This window comes from Bombus fervidus, chromosome 7 (genome assembly GCF_041682495.2).
Source record: "Bombus fervidus isolate BK054 chromosome 7, iyBomFerv1, whole genome shotgun sequence".
In the NCBI taxonomy this organism is placed as follows: Eukaryota; Metazoa; Arthropoda; class Insecta; order Hymenoptera; family Apidae; genus Bombus; species Bombus fervidus.
In genome coordinates, this window is record NC_091523.1 from 12,478,623 (window position 1) to 12,501,755 (window position 23,133).

At 42.0% G+C, this 23,133-nt stretch overlaps 1 protein-coding gene across 7 annotated transcripts in view; it reads right to left on the reverse strand.

Moving 5' to 3' along the window:
- Positions 1-23,133, reverse strand: part of LOC139989161 (cell adhesion molecule Dscam2) — a 136,774-nt gene that overhangs the window by 98,188 nt on the left and 15,453 nt on the right. For all 7 annotated transcript variants that reach the window (XM_072007215.1, XM_072007213.1, XM_072007212.1 and 4 more), the window contains one exon: positions 1,116-1,208. In XM_072007215.1, coding sequence (XP_071863316.1) covers positions 1,116-1,173 — 58 coding nt within the window. In that variant the 5' untranslated portion in view covers positions 1,174-1,208. The remainder of the gene's footprint in view (positions 1-1,115; positions 1,209-23,133) is intronic.

The window sequence follows — 23,133 nt, forward strand, 5'->3', positions numbered from 1 at the left end:
CTTGCAGCGGATGGCAAAGACATCACCGACGGTTCGATCGCCTCGAAACGAAATTACTTTGGAGAATTCGAGCACAAAAGTTTCCACCTCGATCGCGAAACGACAGCATTTAAATAACGTAAAAGCCAACTTCCCGTAACGAACTTTTTATTTACGAGTATCGTTCGTTTAAACGCGATCATTGCTACTTTTGTGAAACGGTTTTCGCGAAGTTATTAATCGATGACAGTGGCTCCAACGATCACCCCGCTCTGCCCGGCCAGGAGAAAGTTATTAATGACGTAAGTTCGGAGGAAAGCTGAGTACGAAGTTACTCCTCTTGGATTGGCTTACAAATTACGCAAGAAGTTGCCAAGATAATGGATTCTGAAATAAATGAAACTAGCGTCTATAATTTAAATGGACACCTGCGGTGCTACTTTCGTCGCGTGATTGAGCAACGGTGAACAACAGATCGTCTAGTGGCAGAAAATCAATCACCGGACACTTCGGCTGAAAACAGATTCGAGGCTCGTCCCTGTCGAGAAAAGAGAGTTGGAAAACGACCGGAGCAAATACGCGTTTTCTGTAAACCGACGTGCTTCGACTCGATGCCACAGGTAACTCCGCGATATTAAAACTTTTCAATATCGTTCACTCATCTGTCGTTTTTATTATCTTCGACGAAGAAAATGAAAAAGAACAATAAAAACGGCAGGAAAACATATTCTATCGCTACGTTTCCATATATTTGTATCTCTAAAGAAAAGAGATTCAACGAAACTTTATGGGGTTTATACGCAAGATGGAATCAAATTCGTCCCTGAAAAAGAACAAACGCGCAAATTATTTCTCTCTGGAGGAAGTCAGTTTATTGGCCGAATACTTCTTGTTCCTAGAAAATCCGGTGACGTCTCTCATTTTCTCGCTTCGCGTTCAGCGACGCAAATATTTACCCGGCTAAACGCACTTCCCTCTCCCGCTTACGGTGAAACAGAGCATATCCCCCATGGTATTGCCTGTCTACGGACGGTGAAATGGCCGACGGCCGAAACACGACGGAACGAAACGATCCAACAACGGCCATGATTTCCACCAGCAGAAGTACAAACCAGGAGATTTGTGTTCTTACTTACCGCGAACAAGGATGAGGGTGCTGGACAGAAGTACGATTCTCAACGGCCAACTGGCCATCCTGGCGTAGACCGTTACGTCGATTCAGCTTCCTCCTGAAACAATACAAGCGTGCCCAATCAATCAACCCATCCATCCCAATCCGCTATCCGCGTATCCCAGCCAACTCTAGCCCGTCCTTCTCTCTTCAACCCATCCACCCTCTTCTCTACTGCTTTGTCTCTCTTTTCATCCATCCCTTTCCTTCTCTCCCTCTCTGTTACATTGCATACTCACGATCAGACCTCATCCCACCTTTCGCTCCGTCCTTTCTGGCAGACTGCCCGTTCTACGCTCTCACCCCCAAGCCACCCTATTCCCCCTTCGCTTCGTGCCCAAACCCCTACTCCGTATCGACAATTTTTTTCCTCTCCAATCCGTGCCTAGGGGTTTGTCCGCTCAATGAAAGTCCTCCCAGACGGTGCGCGTCATGCTACGTACATAATCATAAAACACGCGATGCGTACCTGCCAAAGGATCGTTTTTGTATACACGTCAATATTCTTATTCTTTTCCCTTTTCTCTTCATCCTCTTTTCTTATTTTCTTTCCTATTCTCTTCCTATCCTTTTTATATTTTTCTACATGTACAAAGGTAGATATCCGATAGGTTTCTTCTCTATCGTTATGGCGCGGCATACCCGTTTAAAGGGAACAGAAGCTTCGGGAAGGAGCCACGTTAAAGCTCGATGATGTATCGATATCGTATCGGTATCGTATCGGTTCAAACGAAATATTATATTGTGATCGGATATGTGTTTTTTTCGCGAATGTTTCGCTCGCGAGCCGCGAACGCGAGCTCGGGATCGCTTTGATCGTACAAGCCTTTCAGAGCGGGCAAGGATAAATTTTGTTGGGCAACACGCAAAGGAATCGTCGTCCTCGCAAAGAGAATATAAATACACAACACGGTTGTGTTGTATTCTATTTACGAGTTTAGCTGTTCGTCGCACACTGCGACGCTTTCTTTCTCCATTGGTATTGCTTGAATATTGAACATTTTTTCTCGCCTCGATTTTTCACCGGGCTCGCGCCGACTGAATGGCCATGTGCATATACATATACGTGCCGCGAACTGTGACGATTCGTAAAACGCTGAATTCGTTCCAGTCCGTAGTCCAAGAAGAAAAAGACGCGGTTAACGACCTCAGCCGTGTTGCGTCAAACTAAATGCCGCGATACTTTCAAAATTGCTTCAATGAATTCGTTGTTGCAGCGAACTTTTTAACTCTATTGGATTACTTGGTACGTTGAAATGTAGGGAAAAATCTAAACGTACTATATTTTCACAGAATTAACACGCGTTTAAATGTTCCTGTAGACGATTTTCTACGATCCATCGTATTAAATCACAAATCTTTTTGCCGTCTTTTTCAGGAATGAATTCCTCAAGTTTTTGCCAGACTGCGGAATATTTTTTGTCATTAAGAGAGTTTTATAAAAATCAGAGTGAGTGACAGTGAAATAGAACGGATAACATTGAACATGTCGGTTGAAATGTGATATATTTTACCTATTCTTTATCCATACACGATACCCAATATCGCGTTCAAAAACGATACTTTTAATTAACCAATTCCAGATTTTTCTCTTTTCAAACAAGAACAGTATTTGTTCGAGTCTAACATTTCAATATTTAACGAAAGTAAAATAAGTAATTCTCTTTTAATCCTATAAAATACAAGGTAGAACTGTTACAGAGTTTCCGAACGATCTACTAATGTTTAAATAACGATAGTGAAAAATAACAAAAAGGTACATTACATCTTTAAAACCGAAATATGATCATGGATTTTAGAAGCATTCGAAACGGTCTATTCGTGACGGATGGAAAGGCGACGTTGGGACGTTTGCTCTCCAAATTATCGAGAACTCAGGGCGCACACGAATATTCAACACTTTATAAAGCTATAAATACGCAACATATTTACTAATTAGTGAGGTGTCGAGAGACCGAGAGCAAGCTGCCTCTAGCGTCATTAAACTACACTGAGAGAACGCAATGCGGCGCAGCTGTGTTTACTTAACTGTATTTTACTATTGCAAATACGATTTTGCGCATTAATGGGAGAACGGTCGCTCCCACCCCTTGCTCCGCCCCCATGACAAAATATACTCGGACCCCAACGTTAACTGACATTTCTGCGATAACCCTGTGTACTGTTTAATATAACTCTTATCACGCATACGCTCAACATTTATGAGATAACGAAGAATACCGTTTTGTATTGAATTACGAATTTAAAGTCAAATCCACATGCAAGATCGTTCGACGGATCACCGATTTCGAAATTCTACTGAACAATTTTGAGAACGAAACAGCTTAAATTATATTCTACGTTAAATCTCCGTTCGACAAATTTGCCAATATTCCCATAAGCGTTTTATTTACGATCAAATATCGGAATAAAAAAAGAGATATATCTTCGTTTCGCGTCTCGTTGACTTGCCTTATAATCTTCAATCGCGACAACCGGAAGGACGAGTGACTGGATACGGCGAAACGAATACAGGCACTTCAGTGGGAAACGAAATAACTGTACTTTTTGCCATTTCTTACTTCTTCTCCACGCTGACTGATTCAAAGACTTGAAATTTGGAGCGTAAAATCGTTTGATTCGCTTCACGGCCCCGTCGTCACGTTTGCCCCTCATTCTAGTCTTACACTCGCTCGTCTCGCCGTCAGAGAGACGACCTACACCCGCCGCCCTCGCTTGTACCCTTCGTTTCAGCCAGCCATCTAGCCGGTTTCACCCGCATTCGAACGTCATATGCAACCTACCATCCTTTCGTCTCGTCTAAATTCCTCTGTCTTCCCCCCTTTTCATCATTCTCAGCGAAAAAACGGAAGCGAAAAATACCTCTTAATTTTACGACTAGAATCAGGCTAATTTTGATAATGTATAAAATGTAGGACACTTTTATATATCGTCGTGCAATTTATTCTTCATCTATGAATTTTCTTCTTCGATGCACTGAGAAAAATTTCAGTATAAAATTGGAACGGAAAGACGTGCGTACTTAAAAGAATTCTTTCATAGTTTCCTGAAACCTTTTTTACGATAGAGAGGCACGTGTGCGATGAAAATGACACGAATGCCATAGTGTTAGTATCGACGAAACATAAAACAAAGAGTTTTTATTTCCTATATTTTCATAATTTGTAAGAGATTCGAATGTGATCTTTCGATTTCCGTTTCTTGCAAATCCTTGGCATTCAACCTGTTCAAGGCAGCGACTGGTATCGGGAAAGACGTTCGTTCTCCAATGTTCGGAAGATTAAAGAAGTTTTCGCGGAACGGGGCACAGAGCCCGGAGATGGAAGAGGACTTGGACTAGGTCCGAAGATTGGGTCATCCCGCGAATATATCCGTCGACCGGATCGAATCGGGTAACACATTGTTCTCGCGGCAAGGACAAAATTACCTTTATCCGACTGCCGATGAAACGGAACCGGGAAGCAATTCCCTCCGTTCACAATTAAGTTCACGAACGAGAATTGACGCGTCATTTTCCCGTCGCGATCAAATTACCGATTGCAAAACGTGAAACATGTCGTAAAAGACAAAGGACGCATTGCAGCAAAAAAGGAAGGAGAAAGAAAAAAAGTAAAAGAAGAAGTCAGAGCAAAAAAAATATTCGGAAAGTAGTTACTTGACTTGCTTTAAGAAAATATTACAGACCTGAGCGTACTTCTATAAATCGAGCAAGAAAAAGTAACCGTAAAATGTTTTCAAACTCCAAACCTTTGACTCCTTCTCTCTCTCTCTCTCTCTCTTTCTCTATCTTCTTCTTTTTCATTGCTCGTCGATGCAAGTTTCCGATGAAACCAGCAAAAATCGTTTCTCTCGCGAATGCAAAGCACGTATGTAGGGATAGGAAAATCAACGTAGCACGCGGAAGGTGTCGAGGGTAAAATGTAATCGACGTAAAAGGACGAGCGAAGCGGCATGAAGCGGAAAGAAGCCGTACAGGATCTTGCCATGGTCGCACCAGTGGTGGATCGTGGTACGCCGGGCAAGGTGACGTACGAACGTAATTGTGGCGCTAAAAGCAATTTCCCGACGCGTAATCGTTTTAGCAAAGTGCTTTGCAATTTAGCGAGTCTTTATTAAAATAAAGTCATTCCCAAGCCGGTACTTTATGACTGTCTACCTATCTCCTAATCGTTGGCCATCGACCAAGCGCTTTAACTACATCGATTTATCGACCGTTGAATATTACAGATCCATTAGTCCGACCAGCTATCGACTCGTAAACCCGTGCTTTCTCCCATTCGTCGATTTTATAATACGAATTAAACTGCATCCCGAAAGGTAAGAGGGGCAAAGGATTGCGAGGGCGATGGAGTTAGCGAACGAGCGTGTACGATTGAAACGTGCTCGTAATTAGAAAAGGTACAGCAGCGAATATCGTGCACGGCCGCGTTCGCATCAAGCGTGAACTGTAATTTAATGTACTTGCACTATATTCAAAGATCAAGCGGCAACACGCAAATGGACAAGCTATGTGGGCACGTACCGACATACGTGTGTGGGAGTGTTCGTATTTCTCTCTCTAGCTAATCTCTGTTTATACAGAATTCATAACTACGAGAGAACAAAAGGGACCCGTAACCGGGGTTAAGGTTAATATATCATTCCTTTAACCAGAGAATCTAAGTCCGTCTAACGGTGAGTTCGCACGTAATAAATGCGATAGTAACCGGTATTATTTACGTCAGCCTTTAGTTCAAAAGATAACAACTGTCCGGTTCTGTGTATCCGCCTTTTGCTTTTCGTTTCCATGGATAATAAACGGTTACAGGAGAAAAGTAAGAGAAAAGTAAGAGGAAAGTAAAAGGAAAATAAGAGAAAAAGGGGGGAAAAAGTTATTTGAACGAAAACGCGTTATAAATGTTTATAAATGTCGGCGTGCATGGCGAGAGGCCATCTGAATATTTAAAAAGTTTGCCCCAGCTACGTCCATTTGCCGCGCGCACAAAATTAATATACCTAGCCTTGATAAAAAAAAAAAAAAGAAGCAAGCAACAAAGGTAACGACAAAAAGACGCAGAGACAGAGAGAAAGAGAGGGACATGGTGTTTTCTACCGTCAGTTTCATTCCACCGTTGTCAACGTCAAGAGTATTCTTCTGCTTCGCAACTCGCTACCCCATACTTCTTATTTGCGGAGCTCGTCCACGAAGCCTCCACCTCTCTTCTAACCTTCATTCATCCGTGTCTCGCTTTCACACCCGACACCTTTTTTCTACCAGCCATTCCATCACCTTAGGTCGTCGCCTACAACGGACCGACCATACTTTCCTGCTACGTTCTTGCTCCCATGCGAATTCGCTGGCATCTTGTCCTCGACTCTCCTCTTATCTGTCCTGGCAATTTCATCCAGATGAATTAATCGCCCGAACTTAAAGATGAGAGGAAACGTTATTTGTTAAAATCAATTTGTCCCCGGAGATTGCACCAGTAAAGAGGATCTAAACCCGTGAAATTTATCGCGTCAATTTATAACTCCATAATTAATCACTTTCCACCAATGAATCTCTAAAAAATATTTCTCAACATTAAAACAGAGAATCCAGTGATAAAATTTTACATTCGACTGTCCACACATAATAAAGTTCAATTAAAAGTAATTGCACCGTTGTTAACTCGAAACATTTTGGACAGAACCCAAGAGTGGTACGCGTTGAATAATTCACGCTCATAAGTTGTCCGTTTCGTTATTTGGAAAGAAGACGAGCGTGTAGAGAACATAGTACCGCGTATCGAGTCAGTGGCGGGCGGAAAAGTGTGGGTTCGTGGGAATCGAGTGTCCTTGAAAATTACCACGCGTTTCGTCTTGGCGGTGAAAATTTCAGGAACGTTGTACCTCGGAATGTAATGCAAACTTCCGGGACCACCTGCTGAAACCACATTTCAACGGGCGCATTCGCTGGGAATAACGCGTTGGTACCGATGCATTAAGGTCCTTGAACCCAACCGCGTTTCACGATGCGCGTCAGGCAAATTTCCGCAGCCATAGCTATAAATCTTGAAACGTTCCCGCGAACGAACTGATATTAATTAACGTGAAAGCTGCGGGAGAAAATGTCGCGCATCAAACATACACCGTTTGTAATTATGTTTTGCTAACGTTCGGTCCCGTTTTACTTTCCGCGAAATTTAGTCATGAAATTCATCGCAAAATAAGTCGTACGATTAGCCAATTACAAGTGAATTACATCGAGACACAGCTGCGAACCAGCATGAATGTTTCTGTTCTTGCGGGATAAAACCGATCTCGCGTTGAGTACATATAGTTCCCCGTATAGCTACTCGAAGTTGAAATAGGACCACTGGAAACTTTAGTAAAATTTAATGAACGAACTTTATGATGACAAAGTTTATCAAGTGCTCAAGCTATTATACACGTGTAATTAATAATTTGTGTTTCTTCTATTTGTACCTATCATTCATTACATCTCGTCTCTGATATTTTCTGTACGGATTTCTGTAGCAGTAACTTATGTTCTCATTATATGCACATGAACTACGTTACAGACATTTTCTTTGATTTCAAATCAAATGAATTGCGTGACCATGTATATGTTTCGATGAATGAAATTCTATAATTTATCTGTGTGATATAATATAAGGATATATAACGTATTAAACAAATTGAATAATTTTAATTTACCTGATCGTCTATGTATTTAGTGATAACTCGAGTAGCAATAAAATAACTTTATGTCGAAGCGTTATAGTCTTTGCACGTGTCCCTAATTCGATACTTAAGCCAAATACTACCATTCCTCTTGTAAAAAGATAATTCATCATCCGGAGCATTTACGCCAGACAATTTCATTCATTTCATCGGAATACCAAACCGCGAGTCGTCGTGTGAGAAAATCGATCCACCCCGTCAATGCACGCGATTCGCAGTAGGAAGATGCAGCATTCTCCGTCGCGAAAAATTCCTATTACCCGCCGGGGAATTTTCATTTTCTCCAATACTTTCGCGTTATTTCTATTTCCGCAAAGTCCTCATCTTTCTCTTTTTTTCCTTTTCTTACATCTATCTGTAGTGGCCTCATCGTTCGATTTGACCGCGTTTTCTGACAGAGCGAAATAATATATCAGCAGCCAAGCGATCGTGTACTCGGAGATCCTGGTATTCTCCACGAGGTCTCGGGTGACCCGTTATTTATAGTGGATTGAAATTCGAAGACTGCGACGCGCCGTGGAATTTCATTAAAATTATGACTTAGATATTGGAACGCGACGAAAGCGCGCGCGTGAAGGCTCGTTTACGGAACGTGAATTGACTCGGCAAGTCTATGCTGTGGCATCTCTCCCTCTCTCCCTCTCCCTCCCTCTATCCCTCTCTCCATCTCACCCTCTCGCCCTCTCTTCCTCTCACCCTCTCTCTCCCTCTCTCTCTCTCTCTCTCATTCTGTCTCTCTCTCTCTCTCTCATTCTCTCTATCTATCTATCTATCTATCTATCTATCTATTTATCTGTCTATCTGTCTATCTATATCTCTCTGCCACTACATATATACATGGTGAAATGTATACCTATATGTATGTACAGAATGCATGCTTTTGTGACAACGCCGCTGTATAGTGTGCGCGGACTTGTACAAAGTTTCCTAGTCTGTTTTTGAAATCGTAGAGTCCATACGCAGCCTCTTTGTGAGCGCAACGATATGATCACGTTTAGAAATCTCCTTTACCGCAGATACATAAATATTCCATTTTATTTATATTTATAATCCGACAGTTTAATATTGTAAGACTCGACGTAAAGAGCATTACCTTTGCGGAAGAGGATAGTTACGTAGCTGGCTTTGTTGAACTTGATACTAATCCTCCGCGTTTCAAGATCTTGACAGAGAGCATTTTACTTTAAAGAAGTTTCATAGAGACAATTTATGATTTATCGAAATTGTTAGAAACATCTACGAACTGGTAGGGTTTGCTAGAAGTACCTCTGTTCTGATTGGGTTTAATACGGATGACTTCGAACCCGTAGGATTCGCTCGAGTTACTTCTGAAGTTTCTAAGTTTCCGATTCGGAGGTTCTGGGGATTTTACGATTGTTAGGGTTCTTTGCCAGACCGTAGCATTATCAAAACCTAAAGATCATCGAAACCTAAAGAAGATCATCGAAAACCTAAGACTATTATGCTTCCGAAACTATCCAGATGCTTGAATTACTGCGGTACTTAGGTTCGCAGAGGTTGTCGAAATTTGAGAATATTCTGGGATTTTGAAATTCTTCCATAACTTCGAGTTCTACACCAAGTTCCACGAATTCACTGTAGTCTGTGGATCTGACGCGTTACCAACAACGTTTCATGATGTTCGCTCTAATTTTCTAAATCCACTTGATATAATACTAATTAAGTGCTTTACGCTCTAATTTGTTCTGTACTCCAATTTTCTGGATCCAAGGTATTCTTAAATACTCGCTATATAGATCCAATCAACTTTCGCGAGACTAAAATTATTCTAATTAATTGAATGTTGCTTATTTTAATTTTCCGAATTCAGGTTAACTCTAGTCAAGACACCATGAACTTGATATGTGAATTCGATCAACTTCTCCGAAGTTAAAACGGCCCGCAAAACAATCGCTGCAAATCTCAGATGATGCCAATTGAATTTTACAAATTAGAAAAGGCTGTGATCGACTTTTAGAAACTCGAGATGAGCAAAACGCTTATTGATACGAGTTCGGAGCGTTCTATTTCGAGGAATGCGAGTTCGATACGATTTATATTCTGTCCCACGAGTCCGACGTTGCGTATAACGAATCCCACGAGTCCGATGTTGTTTGTATTAGATTATAGAGATTCGCGGATAGCTGTATCAGGTTCAATTAATCTGAGAGTGTCTATAACTAGTTTCACGAGTCTGAAGCCATCCATATCGACTCCCATGTGTCCCGGTAGATCTATAAAAGATCCTATAAATCCTTACTTGTTAAATTCTATCAAATTTCACTAGAAATGTAATATCTTACTTCAAAGATAAAACGCATCAACCTATTACCTATAGTTGCGAATTAATAAAATAAACAAAAAAAAAAAGAAGATTTCTGTAGAAAATTGGATCGTATTCAACGTTATTTATATTAAAGTTGTTTCGTTCAACGCGCCGTCGTCCATAACGTTTACATGGCATTGAAGATACGCAAAAGATAATACACACAAGCGAATTTAAGCGCTATCCAATCTAGGTGAATCGTAAGCGTATACATCCCGTATATCTTGTGAGAAAAAGAGAGAGGAATTTCTAGTTTACGAGGCTGGATAAATATATTTTTACACCGGGCAAGATCACTGACCGAATAGAGGCAGCAGTAACCCGGCCCTCGGGCTATTCGCGGGGAATCCGCACCGTTTCACTTTATCGCCCCGTTGTCAGGCTATCCTGAAAATACGGAAACGTCACTGTACCCTTGGGGGTTTCTTCGTGGCAGTCAAGCCCGCAGCGGTGGAACGAAAATATAAACTCTAAGCTAGTAGAGAAAAAGCTGGCTTTGGGACGAAATTCGTGGGGAAATTTTCGTGAAAATCGTACATGCCAGAGCCATCCTATTAAAGATATCGCGCAGCCTTTATCAAACCGTTTAGAAAACTACAAATCCCATTTTCTCTGTATGCCAATATACTATTAGAATTTTTTGATATTTGCCAATATTTTATATCAGTCGTTGCGTCGGCTCGAAATTTCTTTTCCTTTTTTTCTCTCTCTCTCTCTCTCTCTCTTCCTCTCCCGTTTTCCACCATTTTGTGCTCCTATTACTAAATGCACCTAAGAGGATATGAAATTTCGTTTCGAGAGTTTCGACACGCCTTTGTGCGAACGTGTATACACGCACTGGTCGTCAATGCGCAGCTAACTTTCGCAGAGTGTACACTACTTCAAACTCGTTATCGGACAACGAGTTTTTCTAATCTACCAACTGAACGTTTTGCATTTTAACGACATACATAGAAAAAGAGAGAAAAAAACGGGCAGTTAATATATCAAAGCGTGCATTATTAAACGAACAAGGGGATTTTCTCCGTTATAATCCCTGTAAAAAGGTTCTCGTTCTCGTTGAATTTTATAGTAAGGCGGAAAAGGGAAATAAAATTATCCGTCTAACTTTCCGTAAGCGATGTTCTCTGTTTAATGTTCGTAAACAATTTCCAGACACGAATGCTCGCTGTGATCCTCTAGCTTTCTACTTGGTACGGTATATTTGTTTTTCAACTGGCAAATCGTCTAAATAATGAAGTTTATGCAGCTGCGATACTTCCTATGAAACACATTGATGAACGGGACTTGCGTGCTCCTTTTTACTTTTCCTTCGCTCCACCTGCTCACTCTTTGGAGTGGAGAAATAAAAACCAGAAGTTGACAAAGAAACGGAACCAAGAGGGACGCCGGCGAAATTTTCTCGCGTCGAACTCCGTCACGAGTGTTTTATCGAGAAGTTCGCGGGTAACCGAGTTTCAATTGTCGAAAAGAGAATGCCATATTTCCAACACGACTTGACTCAGCTAACGGTGGCCGTAACACGAGAGTAAGTATCCATCCGACTAATTCATTGCTTAACTTTCCGAAGTGACTGCTAGTCGCTGTGTAACAATGTCTCGAGCGTAATAAGAGAACCGGAGGAATATTAACCCGTCTGCCGTCCAGAGAAAATATTTATCACGAGCTACTCGTTTACTCGTAGCACCGGAGTTTTCAAGGAAAAGTTCAAATCCCTTCGCAAGTTGCGTACGAGAATATAATCAAACAAGGGACTGAATAGTTTTGCGACGCGAGCTCGCTGATTTATAGCCTCGTAGCAGCAGAGGGAAAGAATATCAATGAAATTTGTGCAGAAATATGTTCTGTATCCAGAATGAAACGATGTATTTGAAGAAACGCTGGCATGTAATTGCAACAAAATTGTAGAAGCGGTGGTACATGGTTAAATTGGGTTTGTTGAACATCGCGGTTGTGTCTTTTTCGCGTACGTTGGAAAGAAAAGTTTAAGAAGCAAGCATCGGAAAGGAATTACAGGTCTTGAATCGCGAAATATAATTTTATAAAACTCAAAGAGAAGAATTTGATCCATGAACAAAATTGACGCTCCATATTGCCAAAGTCAGTGTGCTGAAGTTTGACGAAAGACGATAGAAAACAACGATGGAGGAAAATTTCAAGAACGTAAGTTATAGGGTTGAAACAGGTTGTCGCAGCGACGTTAAACTCGCAGTAAAATTTCACTAAGGCGGATCTTGTCAACGAAATAAGAGAGGCGGACAAAATATTCGCTGTCCCTCGTGGATTCGAGTTGGTAACGCTCAAGGACTAAATTTTTCAAACTCGACTGGAGTTATTCGATGGCTGTAAACGCTCCCATTGCAGATCATATGCATGTCGGCGAATATGCGCCTTGAGGATAGGCCACATTCGTTGGTCGAAAAACATGACTACAACCAAGGGACACAAAATTTGTAGGCAAAGTGGCCGGGCAAGGAAAAAGAGCAACGATAGAAGAAAATATATATAACCTGAGATGAAATCTATCGGGATTTAACCTCGTAAACGTGATGCTAATCAACATCGAGCTAACATCTCACAGTTTGTTTATAGACGATCTATCGTTATCGATGCTCGTCGGATTTTAAAACTGCCTTTCTGAAACGAATGAAAACCGCGAGAGATTCAATACGAAAAGGCAGTTTTTAAATAGTAGCACGCGCCTCTATTGCGAGCGTTCGACCGATTGCACGCAAGTCCTCTTGTAAAGTCTGATAAAAAAAGAAACATCAGTCCGAACGTTTTCAACGATTGGAACAATTTTTTCCTTTTTGCCTTTGTTGCTTTCTTTTTTATTTTTCTTTTTTTTTCGCAATGTTTCGTATGAGAACGCGAGGATCCATTGTCACGGAAGTCGTGTGCAATTCCCAGCGGACAGCGAGAATGCAATAACGTCAGTACGCTAATGTTCGCGGAAATAATGTATTGCTGCTGGTAGTGTAAATTTCGCCCACTAGCTGGTCGATACAACGTAAATATGCGTTAAGGGGAAAGCTGAATGGTGGTACAGAGGAGGCATGGTTCGCGTCCGTGTACGTTCGTCCGTATCAATGGCCACGTTTAATATGTGTGAACGCGACGTTGTAAATGTGTGAACGCGAAGCGCAAGTCAGCGGGAAGATGAGAGGATGTGTAGGGGTTGAGGGGGTGTGCGTGGTGTAATGGCCTGCTACCGAGGGTGCATTAAGGCGGTTTATGTACGCGAAGAGGTATGAGGTCTTTTAACCCAACTCAAATGCTGGTTTCATTGAAACCGTAGCGGTATATTCCAGGTGTAGCATTATGTCCAATAATCAATTTGGATGGTTCATTAAAATGACGTCAAAGTCGACCGAACGAATTGCGATTATAGATATCGCGTCGTATTAATTCGAACAGGATGCAGCCCCTCGTTACCGTGGAAAATAACGAGATACTAAGGTCCAAATATTATAGGGGATAAAAATACATATAATGGAAAATACAATCATTTCACAATAATTCGATTGCGGTAACTCTATATTCACCTAGATCGATCCCGTTTCATTGACAATGCAATTAGAGATACGCAAAGTACTCAATTTCAAAGGTATTTTGTGTCAAAGCATGAAGCGACTTGCTATTTTCCATCTCTTTCGATCGTCGCTAATGCTCGTACGGATTAATAACGGCAAATCGGCTCTGTGGCGATGACGATTTTTACATCCTAAACGTAAATCCTACAGATGCTAGTCAAAAGTCTCTGTTTCCATGTAAAAACACGCTGCACGTTATCAACAGGCGGATCATTACACAGGATTCAAAAATGGAACGTAATTAAAGCCATCGAGTGCTATCGAACCGCTGAATTCAACGTAGAACGAGTTCTGCTTACAATCTCGGATCCTGACAAAAGAAGAAAAGTTACAGCAAAAGACGTCGGGATCTTTTCTATTAAATCGTTACGAGGCTTTTGTTGCACCGACACAATGGACAAAACAGAGATAAAAGAAAATGAATGGACGGTGTGTCATTTGCAGGGAATGATGATGCACTCTCACGGTAGGTGCATTAAGGTGGTTTATGCACGCGAAGAGGATCATCCACTTTCGAGGCTCGCGTCACTGTCTCTCTGAAACCGCGACGGATTATGAAGGTAGTAAAACGTTTAAATCGATAACCGGCTGAAGTCGTTCACCGCAGGGACCTCGTCTTAGGTTCGCGACAGAAAATTGTTTTCCATCGTTCGTCGCTAAAGATAAATCGATGTTTCTACGTCGCGTTTGAATATTGCATGAAAAGTCTACAAACGATCATCGATACATTTTCGGCGAGCGTGAGTGCACCAACAATCCAAAGAATCAAACGTGACAAACCAAATGAGTTATTTACTGCCCTTTTTGTATGCCATCCACATACCCGATAAATCACATTTCGAAAATATTTTCGACAACGAAATTTTATGACGAGCAGATTTTATCATCTGCGATAAACGATTCCGTTCGACGTTCGTTGAGTATGAGTATGACAAAATCAACAACGTGACTAATAATCGATTCGTAATTTACAGTTATCGAAAAGTGCCAAACGGTGACTAACGAGCCCATGTTTCTTACACGCAGGCTGTTTTGCTCAACGGTATCAGACATAATGTCGAACGAGTACAGCGGATGTCTACGAGAAAAGCGAAAATCCACTTAGAGAGCTCAAAAGTTATGAACGAGAGCGTGATTTATGCTTACAGAGAGCTTAATACCCTTTGAGATCTCGTAATCGCCTTGCGCTACGATGGCCGATGATAAATACGTAGCAAGGCGTTTAAATCAATAAACGCGTTACTCGTACTCGCGAATTAATCCTATGCGCGCCATTTTTCTCCTCCGACACGGTTCGAATAACGTGCTTCCTTTGTGTATTTGGTTGACGAGAACGATGAATTTATTAAACGTTACATCATACGGCAAAAGGTTTGCTGATTCATCTTCGCCCGATTCAATGCGCTACACGCCTGCCCGCTTTTGCGAGCTGCTACCAATCATAATTCGAAGCTGCACCAGAGAATATCGAACGAACACGGTGTATAACTCAGTGGAGATATCCCCCTCCACCAAAAAAAGGGCGGTCTCGAGCCCGGACAGATCGGAGCTTATTCTAATTTATATTGGCACGAATTAAAGGATTACGTTATAACCGAGAGTGAATTATGGGCCACGTTATATCCGTTCCGATATATCGATCCGGCGCCAACGGCCAAAACCGTGGCCGATACATTTCGTCGTGGAACACTTTTAACTCTGCGCGCTCCACGGCCGCGCGCCACACGAACGATTACACACATAGACTAGCGCGTTATATTTTCCTGGAATTAAACACGAGACGAGCATGTGTTACCTTCCATCAGACCTTTATTTGCCGTGCGTTCGCCGAGTAAATTGAAAACAAATTAAATTCCTGAAACTGATTGTGCGCCGTGCCTCTATACAATTAATGTAAAACTGTCCTGTAATCCGGCCGGTTCCGGATGTAAATACGGAATATAACTACTTGAAAAAAAATTCCTGTCCGTGCTGCTGTTTGGTTGGTCGCTATTCTGGAAAGGCGAACGAAATAAAGGTCGATCTGTTTCCATTATCTCGTTCGTCCATCGAAAGAATATGCTGTAGGAATTGCAGATTCGTCCACGTTCATTTCAATTGCAAATGAACCATCCACGACGGTTACATCGTCGAAAAGCACGCCCGCCGTTGTCAACACTGTCTCTCTACTTTTTTTTAGAAACATGGAAATTTGAGCGACAACCGAAACGTTTTGTTCCAAGCAAAGAGTAGAATCGTCGACCAATAGATCTCTAAATACCTGTCGTATTCTTCTAATTCCTATTTCGAAAGATCGCAGTTTTCCCGCGGCTTGTAATCTTCGATTTCTTCGATTATAGCGAAAAACCTGTTGTCAGAACGAATCGGCTTGAGGAGTTCGGCTAGAAGGTACAATCTCGAGTAATTTTCGGTTCGAAGGCTAGTTACGGTTGTTTTGCCACCGAATGCGTAAAATTTTCACTGCCTTCAAGATGCGCATTGAAAACTATACAGTGGAACAATAGCTACCTACCTTCCAACCAGAAAACCGGCATTGTCCCCGTAAACGTTGTATTCTCTGGAGGCGTGTGAAGAAAGGAACGAAGACAATATACACGATTCGACTTGCATTCTGCTTTTCACGAAACGCTCTCTTGTATCTTCTTAAACCCAGATGGATCGAGCCGTTTTAGGATGATAAAAATTTCTCTTTGAATCCTCGCTAAACCCGTGTAAAACTAACTGCCTCGTACATAAACTTTTGCAATGAGTCTTATCGATAAATTTTAGAAGAGATAATGCAATTTGGCAGATACAGTTCAGCTAGGCTTAGTTCAACTTCAGCTACGAGCAGAGACATGACGGAGAAGATTCGAAACCAACAGAGAGGGAGAAAGCTCCAGCTCGAAGAACGCTGCAATTCCCAACTGATTAGCAAAGTTAAACTGTTTCAATGCTGGATAATACTTAGACCGATGACTAGATCCAGAAACTTGGCGTGTTGACACCGTTCGTTCAAACTCCACCGAAAATATGGATGTCCTCGACCATAGCCGTCTTGCCTATTAAGCGTCGTCATCCCTTCTCAAATAAAAAAAGAAAAAAAGGAAGAAGAGGGAAATAAAAGAGAGAAATAAAAGATAGAAGAGGGTGGACGATGAGCGCGGCAAACAGCCAGATCGGCTACAACCAGCCGCTCGTTTTTCGCTCGAGAGCCGTCAATGTATGCACATACGTGCGTATGTGTGCACACATACCCGCTCAATCTTCTCCAATTAAATTCTATTGGAATTGGTGCAAATGCCAATACCGGCCGGGCGGGAGCATTCATTGTGTTGAGATAATGAGGGGCTGCGCGCGAGGAAAGCGTACAGCTTAACGGATAGAATACGGTATACCGGAACTATGCTGTGCCATACCGGCTACGCTATAGCCAGGAAGCCGATAATGCTATATCGCGATGCGTACTCCAGGGGCTAGACCGTAGAACGTCGTCTACTCTGAGTTTATTATGCTGCATTATGCCGCGGTATGCTATATTACGGATACGGTATGTCGTTCTAAGGACACCCCGTGCTACGAGACATCGCCACGTTACGTTAACCCGAGGCACCTCTCTTACGTTATAGCGGTTTAATTGCGAGCGTATCGCGCGCACGTGTTGTACTGCTTGATGATGGAAACTTCGTACGTTCTCATGGCTTTCCAATATTGTTTGCCCTGGCTATCGATTACACGACGCCGTAATATCACCTTTGACGCTGACATAATCCTGATACGAATTGATTCAGATTTCGCGAACGTATGCTTCAACCGTAACTTCATAATTTTGTCACGGAGTTATTAAAAGTATGATAATTAGAAAAATCCCAAGCGAAAACCTCCGCGTAAATCCTTTTGCACGACGTCGTATTTAGTCCGCCTCTAATACATTAATTCGCAGTTACTTTGACTCGCATCTCGTAGAATTCGTAAATGAGTTTACTCTCTTAATTATATGATTTGAAAGACCAGCGGCGCGGCATACGGAACCGCTTTCGTGCCATGCATTTCGAAGTATATCGTGCGAATATTATGTATGATTTTGAAAAAGTCGCGTCTTTTGTGTGACTAAACGTGGAGAAACGCCACGGAAGAGACTCTTTCGCAGAGAGAGCTTTGACAAATTTTCAAGTGGGATCGACGCGCGGATCGATCCTTCGAATTAGTTCTGGATGCATTTAGCGGAGAGAACCAGGCAGATCTGTTCTTCCCGACCAATCTCCCCGAGTCGCAAAGTATGAAGCGCTATCTCCGTTTTTCGACTTTCCGACCGTTTCGACAATAACGCAAATTACAAAACTCCAGTCCCGAGCCGTTACCAACTTTTACCGTATCTCCGCGAATAACTTCGTTAATTTTGCGTGGAACGAAGGTTATACCCAGCGAATACCAAGGAATGCGGAATCATGTTTCATTGGCTCTCCTTTTCTGTTCCGCCTCCGCCTTGCCGACTCCTTCCATCCTCCAAAATCGTTTTCCAGATAAGGCAAAATTTCATTGCGATTTTCAAAAGTATTCCGCTCATTATCGTTGTTCCACCATCCTATCTATAAGGTTCGATCTTCGCAGACATCTTCGTTCGATCGATTTCCCAGCACGAATCTTAGTCCAACATCGAATAATCGGATTTCGCTTATCGTTATTGCGTAAGTAAAGGTCTATCTTTGCCCAGTTTGGGGAATGAAAATATTTATTAATTTCCACGATATATTATCTTTGAAATGCCCTATGTAATTCCCTATTAAAATTAGCCACGTTGCTTACTCGAGTCCTACGGGACGTGCTTATTTTTGTTCCTTGCAGATGCAAATTACAGACGTGGTTAAACCCACAGCTTTGCGTCGCGTATAATCGAAGTACAGGACAATCTCAATTAAATACGCAACGCGATAACGATCAGTGATTTTATCGGAGGGAAACAGAAAGAAGAAGCTACGATCGATGTTAATTCCGCGATAGTTTACTTCCTGTTTCCATTACGCTTGTAATAAAATTCATACCAATCGAAAGCTTAGTTAATACGGTATTCGTTCTCATTAAGAAGGATCTTATTACGAGTATTTGGTAACAACCGTGTACAACGTTAAGGTCTATGTATATCGTATTGAAATTGATTTATTATTGAAATCGATAGAAAGACCAGTCGTTTCCAGAATCTCCACTAATTTGACTATATACAAACGATGAACCAATTATTATTTAATTAATCTTTATCGTGTACATGATTCAAAGAGTATACATTATCAATATTAACATATTAATATTATTTACTTGTTATTATCAACGTGATAAACCCTTTGTTAGAGTACGTGTACAGTTACATATATATAACATGAAATAAAATTACACGTAGCAAAAGAAAAACAGAAAAGATTAATTCACACGAGATTATGCAAACGATTTTAACAGTTATATACGACGATGCGAGCAGAGTGGTTGAAGGTAGTTAAAGAAACAAGAGGAAAAGTTAATCTTGTTGCAGAAATTGTTTGCATTTACAAGTACACAATTAAGACAGTTATATTGGCCATAAAGCGTGCAATGTGTTCCAGGCGTAAAGAGAACACGAATTTTTATACGACAGATTGGAGTACTAAAACTAAATTTGTAAAATGAAGATTAATGGAAGATGCTCGAAACCGCAACTCGCTATTAAACGATATTAATAGTTTAAGTTGACAATCGCGAAGGATACGGACACAAAAGATACAAGAATTCGCTCTACCAAATCACTGCAGGATCGTTTCTCAATCATAGTCGCAACTTTTCGGCGTGCCTCAATGTATTTCCGAAACTGGCAAATAAATCGAGCTCCCGATTACACGCATGTGCGGCAGCCAGTGCCGCTTGTTTTGCAGGCTTACTTTCGAGATGGGCCAGCAACTTTCCAGACTAAAGAACGAGTGTACTCGGAACTGGCAGACAGAGCGGGGGTAGAGCAATGGCAAATGGCATAAGTTGGCCCGAGTAAACTCACCTGCTATTCTCCAAGGCTGGAAAATACGTGCACACCGGGGAACTGGAAAAGGACTGCGGAGAGGAAGTACGTCGGTCGAAGAGGACCAAGAGAACAGAAAATAGCTGTGTACACTACTATATACGTATATGTATATACATACGTACACAAATACATGTATTCGTACGAGATGAATGTAAATTTCAAGAACCAGGCAGGAATTGAACAGTGTCCACTCTGCATGCCGCATGGAAAACTTTTGTTGAGCGTACTATGTAATGTCCTTTAACTCTTCGAATCTCCACCACAGCCGCTATCATCCCCCTCACGGCTACGGGTACCACACGGTCCAGCATCCGTGCACGGGTAACGCGCACGTTGGTGAAAATAGTTTTGGACGAGTTAACAAAACGACGCCGAGAGTTTCGAGGCTAGCGCCGATTTACCGCCGACCAGACGCTCACCCTTTCGCTTTGCATGCTTATTTCCACGGCTTTGCCCCGTTTCGTGCGACTACTTGCTTGCGTTTAATCGCTAGAGATAAGAGTTCATGACGGAGATAGAAGGATTAGGCAGGCAGCTAACGAGATTAAATCAACAGACCGCCACCGCTTTCGGAAGCTCGCTGATATCGGACAATGTTACTCGGGCGGACTCGTCGTAATCAACGGATATCGTTTTAATCACAGTCGCGCGAATCAAGATGCTGCTATAGGGATATACTTGACCTTATATCATCCTATGTAGCTACGGATGGAATTTCCAGATTTTGTTCGAACGGTTGGTAAAGCGAAGGTTTTCGCAGAAAATACGACAATGCAGAAATATATACGTAGGTACATATATAAAATGTAATCGAACGTGTCACGAGCAAACAAGAATATTAATAGTTGTCTAATTTGTTTTACCGTATTCAGAAATAAAACGATAACTCGAAAACCGTTTAAACTCTACTGGGAAAATATTGATCCACGATAAATGCTTCCATTAATGTGTATGAAATATTTGTAGCGTGAGAGCGGTGCAAATATTACACGAATCGTTCGACCGAATCGGGTCGTATAAATTCATGGCATAAAAATTTCTCATAGTAAATCGTTCCATAGGTATCGTGCATCATCGTCGCTTCAAGTATCGTAATGCGTGCTCATACATTTCGATTGTTCTTTGGAGAAAAAAAAAAAAATAGTAAACAGAGACGGAGAAAGAGACCAAATGGCGCATTCTCGGATCGGAGTGTTGGTAATTTGAATTTGCATGTCCAACGTCGAAAAATGATTCGCGTGTCAGTTTCGTGATTGAAACGTTACGTTCGGAAACACAAACGTTCGACGGCCATTTATTTCGATCTTTGCCTCGGTATTGACGAGTTTGTTACCACCCGTGCATGTATAAACCTTCACGTACACAGGGGTTCATTCGACGCGAGTAATAAGAAGTGACGTGTAATTTCGCTCGACCTACATTTTACTAGCGATTCACTAGACGCACGACGTTTTAAGAGTATCGCCCCTCGAATGTAACATTGATCGTCCCTCCATCGAAACCTCTTATTCGCATCTGCCGCATCGCACTTTTTATCTTCTCTTTTCCTTCCTTTCTGCACTCTCTTCTTTCCCTTCTCTGTTTCTTTTTTCACAAGGCGATGCTCGTATCATCGAATCGCGCCACAAGGAACGAACGAAATTAATAAATCCATCGACTTCGAGTCCCGTTGTTTGATGTCGCAATCAGAAGATTAATTAATCCGTCGTCCCCCGTAATTACGTTCCCACGATTGTCGGTCAACCACCACTGAGAGAGTTTTCGAACGACCACGGCGACCGATAAAAGTTACAGAAATAATGGCTCCAACCCTGGAATGGTAGATCGATGAATATTTTACGACCCAGGAATGGCACATAACGGACGCTTGCAACGCTTTCATCGTCCGCAAATATTACCCCGAATCTGGATGGTATGTCGGCCGTGTGTACCGTTACGTTGGTCACTAGGTGTCGATGACAGCCGTCCGAATGATGGTGACGTTGTATTCGAGCGAATACCCGACGAAAATCACGTTTTGACCGTGATGAGAAGCATAGCGACCACCGACGAGACCGAGCGGAAAGAAATAGCAAGTCCCATAAAAAAGGGAGCGTAAATTTAAAATTAAAGGGAAAAACGGTGCTCGCGCTTCTTACAAGTCGACATCGGATAAGAGGGCCAGGTGGAAATTCTTTTTCTCGCGCGAATTACTTCGGCTCGTTTTCTCTCTCTTCTTCTTTCGTTTTACCTTTAACTACATTTAGCAATGGAGAGATCGCCGAGAGACGACGCGATTAAATGAAAATTGCCCACGCTTGTCTATGGAGGATCAGCCGGAATAGGATTAGGTGTCCTTTACAGCGTTTCAGGATTTACGCTTTTTCAATTAAGGACATTTAGTCGGACGACTGTCCGTGAAACACGATGCAAAATTATCTCGCAAGGAAAACGTTCGTCGAGGAGAAACTAATATAAGTAACTATGCCAGAAACCTCTTTAGACTACGTTATACGTAAATTCGCTGTCCCAGACTGTACGGAACTTGCACGTCCATTGTTTTAAAACCACTCCGCTACCGACACCCTGTTCCTCCGTAAAAGTTCGCTCGATTTTCCTATAAAAAACTCGCAACGAAACTCCAACAACCAACCCACGGAACATCCGCGTTAATCTAATCGTGAATTTTACACGTGCAACAATTATCGTGCGCCTGTCTAATGCACTCGCTAACTTCTTGCGTTCGTTTGCATAATGCAATTGATCCTTTGAACTCGAGGAAACAATCGGAATTAGCGATCGAGAACACATCGAATCGTATTGCATCGTCTAGAAAGCGGCGAAATTCGCGATTACTCTCGTGTATCATAAAACCCAACGCGATGGTCCCGCCGTTTTACAACTGTCGTCCTCGAGGTGCGGTACGACAAAGCGGTTACCAAAGTCACGATTTATCGGACAAAAGTTTGCTCCGTTAAAACGATTGAAACGAAAGACCGGGGGAATTCGATTTGCGAAACTCGCTTCAAACTCGCTACGGAACTACCAACTTCGCACGCTCTGGCCAAGAATTCGATTTTCTTTTTACAATCATACGCACCAACGATATTCTTTCGCGTTAACGTGTTTGCCATTTAACGAGCGTTAAATTAAAATCCTTGTTGTTGTTCGACCAGTCGTTAAAATGCCACGGTAGCCTGTAACGCCGCGCGAGCGAACGACAATCACTCTTTCTTACACGGGATTAATTTGAAAAATGTAACGAGAAGAAAGAAACGCCGCGTGTTTAAAACGTGCGAAAGACACGAGCCAATAGCTACGAACAAAAACCTGACGCGATGAAAAAGAAACTCGCATG